Below are 14,297 nucleotides of genomic sequence, written 5' to 3'. Positions count from 1 at the left end.
AGTATATTGTAATCACTGTATTTTATTATTAGTTATATGTTGTTAATCTCTTACTGTACCCAATGTATAAATTAAACTTTATCATAGGTATATATGTGTAGGAAAAAAACAATATATAAAGGATTTAGTATTATCTGTGGTTTCAGGCCTCCACTGGGGGTCTTGGAACGTTTGCCCCTTGGATAAGGGAGGACTACTGTATTATCTTGATTTTTTTTTTCTTTTTTTTTGGTAATTATGTGTATATCATTACTTTGAATTTCATTTCAGGTAGTAAAAAAAAGAATTACAGAATACTTGTTTCAAAAAGGGTGTATGTTGGTTTTGGGATTTGATTTTTACTTAAAGCTAGTAAGTTAGCTTGCTACTATTTCATGGATGTTGGTAGAAGACAGTATCCGTGAGAAAGAGACAAAGCCTCTACTATGCCAGGTGCTCCAAATGTTTCTTATTTTCTTAAAAATCTGTAGGAGGTAGATTTTTTAAAAAAATTTCAACTAATAATTATTTTATAATCAAAAACAGATTTAAGCAATTAAATAACATGCACAAGGCTTGCCTAGCTAGTAAGCAGCAGAACCAGCATTGGAACCCAGTTTGAGCACATTCTCTTACCCTCTTCAGTGGTCCCCAACCTTTTTGGCACCAAGGACCGGTGCTCCCAAGAGAATCTAATGCCTGATGATCTGAAGTATAGCTGAGGTGGTGATGCTAGCCCTGGGGAGTGGCTGCAAATACAGATGAAGCTTAGCTTACTCCCTAGCTCTCTGCTCACCTCCTGCTGTGTGGCCTGGTTCCTAACAGGCCACGGACCCCAGTACTGGTCTGAGGCCAGGGGTTGGGAACACCTTCCACATAATGTAGTATAAAATTCTCGTAGAATCCCTGTTGGGTAGAGAAATCTGTATATATCTTGAGATCAAGATTTTCAATGGTGTTCTTCTGTAGTTTTATTTTCTAGTCTGATAGATCAAATTCTAATGGAAATATTAAAATCTACAATTGTGGCTTTTGTCCATTTATCTATATAATTCTGACTTTAATTTACATATTTCAGAGCTATATTTGGAAGCTATATATAATTATAAAAATAAAAATTATATAAACATATATACTTAGCTATATATAATTTACATATATCAAAGATATATAGGTTCAGGTGAATCTTCTTGATGACTTGTTTTCCTTTTTTTGTCACTCTGCTTATTTTGCCTTAAGTAATATTTATGTACTGTTAATATTAGCATATGAGCTATTTTGGAAGTTGATATTTGTCTAATATAAATAAAGAGATGAAAATCCCTTTAAGTGTTCTTTTTTGGCTTCCCTTTAAGTGTTCTTAATTGGTTTTGTTCTTAATTGGTGTTTCTTGTAAGAAGCATATAGCTACAGTTTGTCTTTCTTAATTCAGTCTGGTAACCTGTCTTTTGAAAGCTTGCTCCCCCTGCTCTTGTGTCTAATTCATGACTGTACTTTTCTAGAGTTCTATAGTTCATGTAATCTAGAGAGAATAATCTGTTGAAACTTGCATTTTATTTTTTGAGTGTAATAGAACTTCAATATGTAATATAAATTTCTTAGAGCCAACATGGTACTGATAGAGTGAGCTTCGGGGCACAAATAGGTGCATTTTAAGTTCAAAGAACTATCTTAGAAAAGCAATATAGTTTCTTGATTATTTGAATGCAGTCTTTGGTTTGGAATACCAAGGACTAAGGCTATAGAGTTAAATATGTGACATAAGAAGTTGAAGGGTAGTTACTTTAAGAAGTTGTAAAAAGTAGATTTGGAATCTCAAGAAATTACTTCCGTTTTTATAGATTCATCTAGGCTGGGTGTTAGAATCTCAAACTAAAAAAACCCACCCAGTATGTAGTTTATTAAACTTTCTAGGGAAATGAGCATATCATTCTGAATATTCCCTGTGTTGCTCATTATCTTGTAGGAATAAACTGCTTAGACAGCTTGAAGTGCTGAAATGTTATTTATCATTTGAATAAACAGTAAAATTATTTGGATATATAGGTGACAATTTTTTGGGGGGGTGCAAGGAAATGCCTTTTTTGGTGCTGGAATGTGTGAGACAAGTTTTGTTTAAGTTTTTAGAGCAGAATTCTTACTGATTTTTTTAAATCTCAGTGGCTAAGTAGAGCTATAAAGAAAGAGTTAGGAATAATATCTACATTCAAGGTGACAGAAGAGAACATCTGACTGTAAAGATTCCTTGAAAGCTAAGGTCTACTAAAAACTGAGATTCCACTACGGGAAGATTTCAAGAATGGCCAGGGTATTTTTTCTATAATAGGATTAATAAATGTGACAAACTTACCAAGGTAGGCCTACTAAGAACAAGCTTCATAGATATTAGGCTTATCCACACAGGGCTTTCCATGTGCAGGTAAGTACTGTGTTTTTAAAATTTAAAGAATTATAAATAATAAAAGCTTCTTATAGCTATAAACTAAAAAGTGGCCCAAGTTAGAAAGGAAGTTAAGCTGTCTGGACTTGGTGTGTTTTACCTTTCTTTTTCAGTCTCAGCTTTTCCTTACTAGCCCATTATTTGCCACATTTTTTTACATCTAAGACAAGCCCACCTGTAGCTCGCAGAAAACACTGGAAATGCTATTGGAGACAATAGCAGAGGCAGTGCCGTCCCGAGTTGCGGTGGGTGGTGTGTGTTGTCGGGATGTCCACCGCCTTCCTGTTACCGTGCTGGCTCTCTTTCTGTGCAGTGCGGCTTCTTGCTGTGGTGCATGGCCCCGAGCCCCTCCAACGGGGCTGAACTACTCTACAAGCGCATCATCCGTCCTTTCTTCCTGAGGCACGAGTCCCAGGTAGACCATGTGGTGAGTGACTTGAAGGACAAAGCCAAAGAGACTGCAGATGCCATTGCTAAAGAAGGTGAGTTCAAAGAAGTTTGGTTCAGCATGTGAGAGGAGATATGATACACTGGGCCCAAATAATAAGCTTCCTGGCCTTTGTGTCCCATTAGCTGTCCTCGGCCAAATCACAGAATTACTTGGGGATTTCTTTACCAAGACATTGCCTGTGCCTTTTACTTTTCTCAAGATTCTTCCTCCATGCCACATTTAATGTACCATTCAGTCAGCTTATTAGGAAAAATGACTTCGTGTCGTGGGCAGAGTTTAGAGAGTCATCTGTATTTATATTCAGGTATATTCTCTTTAATACAGTTCAGGGCGAACTGCTTAATATGTTGCTCAAATTGCTTTTGTTACAGGTCCTAGAGAATGCATTCTCTCCTAGCTCTCCTGACTCATTCATTCAACAAATATTTATTTATCAACGTGCTTAATATGTCCCAAGCATGTTCATAGCAGTGGGGATTAACCAGTGAACCAAAAAGATCATACTTCTTGAACTCATGACTTAAAATCTTATTGAGATAGACAATAAAATTTAAAAGTAAGTTATATGGTATAGGCAGCAGATGACATGGAAGAAAATGTAGCAGATAAAAAGATAGGAGTGCTATGGGCTGAAAGGAAGGTTACAATTTTCGAGTGATTTAGGAAATCCTCACCAAGAAGGCTATACTGAATCAGACTTGCAAGTAGTAAAGGAGGGAACCATGGAGAAGAATGCTCCAGTCAGAAGGAACAGCACATGTGAAAGCCTAGAGGCTGAAGCAGTATGGTTGGAAGAGAACCATCCAGAGGGAGAGCAAGAGACAAGGTCAGAGAGGTTGGGGGTGGAGGCTGGAATACAGATCATGTAATGCCTTATGGGCTATTGTAAAGGCTTTGGCTTTTCCTCTGTGTGAGATGGGGTGCCGCTGGAGGATTCTGAGCGGAGGAGCAACATGATCCATCCTGTATCTTAACAGTATCACTTTGGCCACTGTGTTAAGAATAGACTGAAGGGGACCAGGGAGGAAATCAGGAGACCAGTTAAAAGGTCATTGTAGTGATCTGGCTGGAGATGCTGATGGTGACCGGTTTGTAATGGTAGCGAAAGAGGTAAGAAGTCATTGGATTCTTGATAGATTTTAAAGGTAGAACCAATAAGATTTGCTTATGGATCAGTCGTGGAGTATGAGAGAGGAGTCAAGGACGAGGCCAAGCTTTTTAGCCTGAACAGATAGAAGGCTAAAGTTGCCATTAAGCTGGGAAAGACTAGGTATAACAGGTTAAGAAGGGGAGAATAAGGAATTCAGTTCTGGACATAACTCTGAGGTGTCTGTTAGGTACCTACAAGAGTAGTCAAACAGCCAGTTGGATATAGACATCAGGAATTCAGGAGACAGTTCTAGGCTGGGGATGTAAGTTTGGGGGTCACCAGCATATAGTTGGTCCCCACCACCTGAATGAGATCTCTAAGGAAGTGAGTGTGGTTAGAAAAGAAGAGGTCCAAGGACTGAGCCCTGGGGCCTTCAGTGTTTAGAGACTGGGGAGATGAGAAGCAACCAGCAAAGTAGACCGATAAGGAGTGGCCAGTTGGGGTAGCAAGAAAACCCCAAGACTATGGTATCATTAGGACCAACTGAGGAAAGTGTTTTAAAGAGCAAGGAGTGATCCTTTGTGTCATGTGCTGCAGACAAGGCTAGTAAAATAAGGACTGAAAACTGACCATTGGACTTAGCAGTGAGGAAGGCACTAGTGATCTTGACAAAAGAGGTTTTGTGGAGCGGCGGAAGCAAAATCCGGATTGGAATGGATTTGAGAGAAAGGGGAGGAAAGGCATGAGAGAATATAGACAACTGTTTTGAGAAGTTTCCTACCAGAGAACAGAAGAATGGGGCTATAACTGGAAGAAGAAACTAGGGTCCTGAGGATTTTTTTTCTTCTCCTTAAGGTGGAAAAAAACAAAGTATGTTTGAAAATTAATGGGAGTGATCCTGCAAAGAGCAAGAAAATGATAGAAGTGAGAGGGTGAATTGCTGGATGTCTGTCCTCGACTAGACCAGAGGAGACAGGCTCTAGTGTACAAACAGAGGGATTGGTCATAGGAATTGGTCACAGGAACAGTTTGTAATAACAGGAGGGAAATCAGGGTTTATTGGTAAAGACGCTGGTGGGTACTCAGAGTATATGTGACGATAGGAGCTTATAGAAGTAATTTCTGATTCCTTCAAATTTCTCAGTAAAGTAGGAAGGAAAGGACGAGGGAGAGAGGATAGGGAAAAGAGGAGAAGGTATGAAATAGTTGTCTAAGACTGGGGTCAGCAAACTTTTCTGACCCCAGAAAAAGGGCAAGATATTTTAGTTTTTGCAGGCCATCAGGTTTCTGTTGCAGCTACTCAACTCTTTCATTGCAGAGTGAAAGCAGCTACAGACAATATGTAAACCACTGAGTGTGGCTGGAATTTGCTGACCCCTCTAAGACAGTGGGAGAGTGAACGGACGGGGACAGTGTCATGTGATTGCCAGGCATCATTAAAGGCTCACTTGGGATTTGTGTCCATGAATTTAAAGTGAAACTGGTTTGTCTGTTTTGGAGAGTTGTATCAGGGTTACTTTTAGGTAAGAACTATGAAGTGAGAGTGGACTAAGGAGTGATTAATGTTTGACAATGGAATTTAAGCTGGGTGAGGAGCAAAGTAACCAACAGTGGAAAAGGTGGTAAGATCAGTGATGATAAAACCAGGTGGTGGGGACCAACTCTGAAGCAGGATAATAGAAGGAATGAGCTACAAATGATAGGGGATGGCGGAGAGCGGGATGCTTGACACTGAGATTATAGAGGGACTGCAGTTACTGGTAGTGACATGATCATGAGTGAGTGCCTGAGGTAGGCAGGAGTAGTTAGGATAGAATATGAAGGGAGGAGCTAAGGTTAGGATATTGGAAGGATCACATAAATCTACATGAATACTGAAATCATTCGTAATTAGGAGTAGTATTAGGGAGTGATAATAACTTTGGAGCTAAAATCTTAAATGTCAGCATAGCCCAAGGGTCAGAGATGACTGGAAAAAGGAATGCTAGTGGGAGATATAATCTGATGACATGAGATTCTGAATGTGGCAATGAAGAACAAAGGTAACACTTACCAGATCAACAGGCCCAGTGGCACTAGGGTCATAGAAGGGGGCGGGGGGGGGGGCGGGCAGGCAGCCACCACGTGAGAAAGCAGTGTCCTCAGGGAATAGCCGTATTTCTGTAAAAGCAAGAAAGGAAAGGAAACATTTGGAGAAGTGGTTGACAATAGAGATTTGGCTGGCGATGGGTCTTAAGTTCCAGAGGGCACAGTAAGGTTTTCAGAAATCGGAGAAAAGTGGGCAATGGACATAGAATTGGAGAATTTTGTTGTTAGAGCTCTATGGTAATTAGAAAGTGGGAGATGAGAGGCGACCTGACCAGGGGAGGTAAGATCCACACCCAGACAGTTCTCCAGCAGCACTGGTGTCCGCGCAGTGACGTGTTCTCCCCGTTTCTCCCTCACAGACCCCCCTCTCCTCTGAACTCCTATTTCTGTACACAGAACTCCAGTCTACTTCAATACATTTTTCTACAAGTTTAAATTATAACTTGTAACCTTCACATACTCCCGCTTTGGGATCACCAGTTTTCTTTTTAAGAACTTTTTTTTCCTGTTTTCCTTGCCCTTAGCCTAACCAGCAACCTCTGATAATGTCATTTCTGTCTAGTTTGCCCACAGTTCTTAGCCTGTTGGTTCTCTTAGATATCAATACTCTAAAATTCTATTTTAATTCAGTTTTACAATGTGATACATTCTTAAGCAGGGGTGTCAGAATGAAATTAAGGAGGAACATACACGCTGACATGTTTTAGACTTTTCTCCAAGCTCTAGATTCTCCAGGAAGTAAATATTTACAAAAGTCTAGTTAAGAGAGAGGCTGCAGTTTTTGTTGTTGTTAATTTTGATCAGCAATAGTAATCAAATGAAGGGAGAGCTGTCAGGTCGCTGGTGAACAAGGAGGGTCTCCTTGGGTCTCATCACTGGACTCGGGCTCCATCAAAAAACAGCTCCAGTTGTGGAATCTCACAGGAGGTCTCGGAGGCTTCCAGAAAACCCCTTCCCTTTGTCCATCACACACACACCAGTTCCTACAGCATGGTCCAAGCTACTTAGCAATTAGGACGGGCAAGGCTTAATCTCCCACAGATGTGTAAGAATACTTTCTTGATGAACATAGTATCTCCTCACCAACTCAGAGACTTGCAGCACACTCTTCCCATCATAGGAGAAAATGGTGGCACAATAAGAGAACAAAAATATGTGTATAAATAGACAATCATTTCTGGATTCAGGGAATGAGGACTCTCTGATTTCTGTCACCACGGAATAGATGGATGACCTAGTTGTCATCAGATTGAGACATAGTGAAATTGTACAGGTGAGCACCCAGACACAAACAGGAATTTCTTGATTGTACAGAGGAACACCATATGCCCAAGGAATCTGATGCATAAGGGAGGATAGTTGTTATTTAGTAGCTATATTAAGCCCGGAGCCAGAATTACGAATAGCATTGATAAATTTCCTTTCTTCTTCACAGCCAAGAAAGCTGCCGTGAATTTACTGGGTGAAGAAAAGAAGAGCACCTAAACCACCGACTGGATGAAACTTTCCCGCCCTCTCTGTACCTTCCTATTAGAGCTCGATGTTGTATTAGGGACTGTGGTATAATCATTTTAACATAATGTTGCCTTGGAAACGTTTTTGATATATTAAAAAAAGGAATGTGTTGTAAGTTTGTTTTGCTTACTTTTACTGTCTATATACATAGGGAGCATTTTAATTTAAATTTAATGCAATGGGCAGTGTCCAAATTTTTTGGAAAATATATTTTGCCTCTGGGTAGAAAAAGACATATGTTACCATCCTGCAGGAAATATTAAAGTAAAATTAGATATCCCACAGGCTTTGTACTTTAATGGGCCCTCTCTGCATGCATTTTCTCTGTACTTATATTTCAGGATACTCTTTAAGGTTCTACATTCATGTAATGTACAATTTTGTATTAAATGTTTTGAATGTATTTGTGCATACATATAGGTAGGGAAATGTTACTGACTATATAGCATGCATAATGCTCATGGAGAGCACCTGCCAAAAACTGAACGTTCCATTGTGCTGGTGTGATCTGCTGAAGAGTATTTCAGGAAATTAATACAAACGAGTAGTATTTTAAATGAATAGTTAAGTGGTAAGTGAGCGTGAATGGAAGTTGGCCTGGTTGTTTTCCTAACGTCGTAGCAGCTGACTACTAGAACAGCTACGTAAAGCAGTCACTTTGGTGATAAATGGGGAAATGTACACATGTATCAGTAATCTACAGCTCCCAGTTCCCTGTAGAACTAGTGATACCGTCTTGTGGCCTTTTAAAAATCTGTTTATAAGCTTTAGATTTGTCTGGTTTTGAGATGCTAAAATGGAAACCACCCCTGGTGTCACCTTCAGTGCTAACATGTAGTCTTCTTTCCCAGTCATTTTTTAAACCAGTTTAAAGAACCTCTAGAGACTTGTCCACCTCTGAGTATATGTATGTTGTCATTTATATCATTAGCTAGCAACTACATGCTAATGATGACACCTGGCTCTGAGAGCAGTTCTGGGAGAGTGAAAGGAGGTATGCTATAACCTGTAATTTAGTTGGCAGCGGTTAAGTCAAAACAGCCTTCACTTTCTTTCTCTAGCCTTTAAGGTCAAACACAAGAGGACTCCCTAGTTGGCAAGTCAGTCATTTGTAATCCGTTTAAATGCCTTCATCTTTATGCTTTGTTTTGATAAACTGCATATAACTACATAGTTTAAGTATAGAGAAAAAGTTAAAAATCATCATCTCCAGCTTGATCAGCCAAGTATCTTATGGCGACCCTGACAATTTGTCTGGACTAGAAAAACTGAGCTTTACACCAGCCATACTACTAGGATCCTTCTGAATTAGACAAAACTGACTAAAGAGCGTAACAAAACTATCAAGATTAAATATCCTGTCTGTAAAATATTTTTAAGGCAAATAAAGCTGATTAGTTCTCCTTTTGAATGATGTCTCATGATGTAAAAATATATATAAAGATATCAAAAATAAGGGACAGTATCACCCAAATATTATAATATGGAGCAGGGCATTTTTTTTTCCTGGGTAAAACAGTGGTGATCATAAGGAGTCTTAGTAAACTTACCTTAAAGAAAAAAATTTTAGAAAGCAAACAATTATTGAGAGAAAAGCCTTGGATTTAAAAAAAAAAAAAAAAGAAAGAAAAGGTGCTTCTAGGAGTATTTAAATCACTTTCCCTGTAAAGAAGTATGTTTTTCTTGGAGGCAAAAAAAAAAAAAAGGAAATTAGTCAACTTCTAGCATACAGAACATATAATCAGATTGTCAGTATACAGAATATATTATCAGGTAAAATGGGAGGCATAAAAGTTACTATTGCTCATAACTACTTACAGGCTAATATCAGTTTAAAAACTACTACAGCAAGAAAACATTCTGAATGCAAACTTGTTCTGATAGCTTTCTCCTATAATGCATTCTGGAGGAAATTTGTTACTGTTTTTGGCAAAGTGTACATGTTAAAGACAAGAGAAATTATGAGTTTTAACAACTCTGCTTCAGTTTAGATTTCCCAAGTAAATATATTGTCGTGGTTAGAGTATTTGAAAAACTAACTGAGCCTGTTTCTAGCTAGAAGACAAGCATTTATTTGTACATGAATGGTATTTGGGGGGTTAAGTAAAGTTACAGAATCTCTACAGCAGTTCTTTCTCTACTTTAAAGGTTTCTGATCAATAATTACTGCTCTTTTGGAGAGTCTTCTGTCCACCGCCTGAGGAAAACGAGCATGGCCTTTAATTAAATTACCACCTATCCTGAAGATGTGATATATTAAACGGAAATGGATGTAAATAAAATTCCATTATCTCATTGAAGTGTTATATCTCATTTTGTGGGGTTTTTAAAACAAATCTAGAAAAATTTACGTAAAGTCTGACAACAGATAAATGAACCTCAAACACTGCTGTTTATTAATCCCATTCCTGACCGGCCAGTAGTTTTCCCTTGGTGAATACTACCTGTCAGAGGAAAGACTTTCCCTAAAGAAGATATACCAACCAAAAAAAGTTTCTATCAATAATTAGCACTAAAGTTAAAAGAAATCTAAACCACTGCTTTCTACTCCTGCATTGCATTAGATACAAGTCTCATGACAAATTGAGTGTATTGAATATGTTATGATGTAGTAAACACTTCTTTTATGTGCCTCCAAATTATTCTGTATTTGTTTTGAGAACAAGAATTTAAGAATTTTACTAAAAACATTGCTAGAGGATGTGGGTTAGCTCTGTCTCCTATATCTGCCTTTACATGTCTACAGTCTCTGTGTTTTTAGAATAACAGACATGATTCAGATCTTTAGCCATCAAATATTGCAGTTCTGTATAGTATAGCAGGAAAGTAAATATATTTGAGAATGACCTTAATAAAGTTTTTTTGGCTACTTACTATAATATTAACTTATAACATTTCTTTATAACACCTGGTAAAAATTATAAACAATAAGGAGTTTCTTTGGTTAGATAGTGGTTCTTAAACTTCAGTGTGCAACAGAATTTCTTTGGGGAGGGGTAGGTTGTTAAAACACAGATTGCTGGCCTTACCCACAAAATTTCTGATTTAGTAGTTCTGGGGTAGGGCTGAAAAGTTTGGATTTTCAACAAGTTCCTGGGTGATGCTGATGGTCCAGGAACCACTGCGTTAGGTAAATGCTATTTTTACACTTAGTATACAGAGATTTTCAGATCTGGCTGTACATTACAATCACTTGAGCAGCTTTCCAAAAATACTGGTATCTGACTCCACAACCAGAAATTCTGAATCTACTGTGTATCTAGGTGCTAGTATGCAATTAAAAACTCCAGGTGATTCTAATATGTAGCTATGTAGCCAGGGTTACAAACCACTAAGTAGAAACTACTAATGAGGCCAAGAATCCTAAGGTCTGGAGAGTGTCTTAACTATATAGTTCACTTGCTGTGTTAATTTCCTATTACTACTGTAACATATTACCACAGATATATTGGCTTAAAACAACACAATTTATTAGCTTACAGTTCTGAAGGTCAGACATCCAAAATTGGTTGGCAGAGCTGCATTCCTCCTGGAGATTAAGAGAATGCACTTCCTTGCTTTCAGCTTCAAGATTCTGCCGGAATTCCTCGGCTCCTGGCGCTCTAGTATGCCCTCTACTGCTTCGCTTTCATGAGGAACCTTGTAATTACATTGGGCACACCTGGATAATCCTGGATGTAGGCATACCTCATTTTATCGCGCTTTGCTTTATTGTGCTTCACAGGTGTTGTTTTTTTCACAAACGGAAGGTAAGACCCTCCACCAGCAAAACGATTACAACTCGTTTTCTTGTGACACTTTAGGATGGTAGTCTAGAACCAAACCCACAATATCTCCAAGGTAGGCCTGTACTCGCTTTATTACGGTAGTCTGGAACCAAACTCACAATCTCTGAAGTATACCTGTACTCTCTTCAGCTCAAGATCCTTAATCAAATCTGCAAAGCCTTTTTTTTTGCCATGTAAAGTAACATTCACAGGTTTGGGAGGGGCGTTATTTTATCTAACCCATCTAGTCTCTTTTTGGATATAGAAATTTCATTATAAAGTCACATCCAATATCAAAAAACTGTAAAGAGCAATCTTAATATTGAGAGGGAACTAAAACAAGGAGGGTTAAAAAACAACTACCTTCCCCCTATTCAAGTAAGACTGGAGATTTATCTTCTGAAAATAGTAAGAGGATCTTTGGAGGAGGGGACACAGGCACAGTTGAGGGATAGAAATTGTATTAAAACAGGAATGAGTGACTAAATGCAGACACCCATTTCCCCACCCCATCTTCTCCCATTAGTCTCCCAGGTCCTTATCGTCCTGAGAGCTTTATCATTCTGAGAAAACACATCAGTTTAAGAGTAAACACCTCTGATCTTGGAAATTTCCCAAAAAACATCTCAGACAGCTATCATTAGTAAAACTCAGTCTGCAAGCCCATATGTGCTCAGAACTTCAAATCAGCTTTTCGATCTTTCACTTTTAAAGAAATCATCAATCTAAGGAAAGCCACTTAACATGACAGGGATCAAAATAAAAATGGAAGGAAAAAGAGAAACTTAGAAAAGAATATAAATTATAGCCTCTGAGAAATAAGAAATTACATCCATGAAATAATAGAATGCTAGAAAAGGGAAACATTCAGATGACAAGAGCTTAGAGAACTTGAAAACAAAAGAAAAATGAAAAATTCAATAGAAGAGTCAGAAGATAAAACTAAAGAATTCTAGGAAGTAGAATATAAAGGCAAAGAGATGGAAATAAGAAGAAAGAGAGATAAAATTTAAAGACTAGTCCAGTAGGTCCAATATTCAAATCAGGAGTCCAAGAAAGATCCGAAAAGGGAGAAAAATCATTAAAAATTTTTTCAAGAACATTTCCTAGAACTTAAGAATACTTTTCCAGATTGAAATGGCCCATTAAGTACCCAGCATAGACAGGAAAAAAATAAAGACCCAAAGCGTATTGTGATATTTCCGAATACTAATATAGTTGTGCGTTTCAAAAAGAAACACATGTGGGTCACAAAAGATCATGAATTAGAATGGCTTGGACTTTCCTTCAGCTATAACAGAAGTCGGAAGACCATGAAGTAATGCCCTTGAACTTCTGAAACAAAATGATTTCCAATTCTAATTCTATACCTAGCCAAACAGTGTGAGGGTAGACTGATGACACTTTCAGACATCCAAGGTCTAAAAACATTTACCTCCCTTGCATTTCTCCCAGGATGATCTTGAAGTTCGGTTAAACAAAACAAGTAACCGAAAAAAGGGGATACATAGAATACACTGATACAGGATCTTTGGGGCTGAGGTGCGGGCCTCACGAGCTTCCTGCTCTTTGTGAGGAAGGTGCAGATGCACTGGAATGCTCTGGGGCGCCACCTGGTGGGGATCAGGCTGAGCCCAGGGGGATTCGCCGGCAGCTTGCAGGCTGTGCGGCTAGAAAGGACCCCTTCCCCAGGGCGAGCACAGGGGTTGGGGACTGTCTTTCCGCTGGATTGCGTCCTAGGAGTCTGGTGGTCCAGGGGCCTGGGAGGAGGTTGAGTGTCAAAACTTACGACGGAGATCTTAACCAAGACGGGAATGGGGAGTGCGTGTGGAAGCTCTCACACCCATGTCATCGGGAGAGCCCTACGGGAAAGTAGTTAGGATAGAGCTCCGCCTTGGTGATTGCCCGCCCCTTAAATTCCTATTCCCCTCTATGAAGTACTTTCTCCATTTTCCTCCGGGTGGAAACCGCCACCTGGCTGGCCTAGCTACACATCCCAGATTGCAATTTTTTCTTTCCTCAAATAAATCCTTTTCGCTGAGGAAAAATAAACTACCTGATGTGAACAAACTTTTTGGAAAGACACTTTGACGACAGATAATGTATGGTTTAGTGATATTTAGAAAACTAAGCAAATAAAAGAAAAAATGCCAGCTCCAAGGAAAACATGTCCAGAAAATGAAAATATCCATAGCATACTTCAGTGTTTCTTAAATTTTAATGTGCATTAAGAATCACCTAGGGATCTTGTTGAATGCATCTGAATTCTGGGCTGGGGCTAGAGAGTGCATTTTTCACAAGCTCCCAGGGGAGACCAGTACTGCTGGACCCCTGAGCAGCACATTTTTGAGTAGCAAAGATGCTAGCAACATGGTTCAGCTATAAATGGAATAATAATGCGAATTCTGAATAGTGACTAAAATTATGAAATATATTGGCAATTGGTAGGAGAGAAGATGAGAAGCAGGCATGCATGTGGTAAGGGTAAAGAAGAACTAAATCCTACTCTTCTAAGATGGAAGTTAATGCCTAAAATTGAAACTATTAATACTAGCTGTCTCTTTAAATTATGTATAATTTAACAAATAAGTCCTTAAGTGTGCAAAGGATTTGCACATAATTCACTGAAGTAAATACAAATGGTGTTTCAACACATAAATGCTCAACCTTGCTCATTATAAGATTCCATTTTTCATTTGATTGGCAAAGAAGAAAAGTTCAGTTATTCAGACTGCAATAATACAAAGAAACAGCAAGGGTTTCAGCAATAGTTCTGAAACATTTCCTGACAACTCTTATTGCTCCAGAACTAAAACAATTTTACGTTTCAATCATCATTCTGTGACAAATCTTTTAAGAATGGATATTGGCTGCTCCAATATCCATTCTCAACTACTTTCTACTTGGTTGCCTCTATTGTCAGGGCTGAAAAAGCTATATATTCACTTTCTCAGTCTCCTTTGCAGC

The 14,297-nt window shown here is 38.7% G+C and overlaps 1 protein-coding gene across 1 annotated transcript in view; it reads left to right on the top strand.

Moving 5' to 3' along the window:
- REEP5 (receptor accessory protein 5) overlaps positions 1–9,863 on the top strand; it is a 35,362-nt gene extending 25,499 nt beyond the window's left edge. The window contains exons 4-5 of the mRNA XM_006913284.3: positions 2,733–2,901; positions 7,484–9,863. Of these exons, the coding sequence (XP_006913346.1) occupies positions 2,733–2,901; positions 7,484–7,533 (219 nt within the window). The 3' untranslated portion in view covers positions 7,534–9,863. The remainder of the gene's footprint in view (positions 1–2,732; positions 2,902–7,483) is intronic.
- The last annotated feature ends 4,434 nt before the right edge of the window (positions 9,864–14,297 follow it).

Source organism: Pteropus alecto, unplaced genomic scaffold (genome assembly GCF_000325575.1).
Source record: "Pteropus alecto unplaced genomic scaffold, ASM32557v1 scaffold20, whole genome shotgun sequence".
Taxonomy (NCBI): domain Eukaryota; kingdom Metazoa; phylum Chordata; class Mammalia; order Chiroptera; family Pteropodidae; genus Pteropus; species Pteropus alecto.
This window is presented reverse-complemented; position numbering and strand designations above follow the sequence as displayed.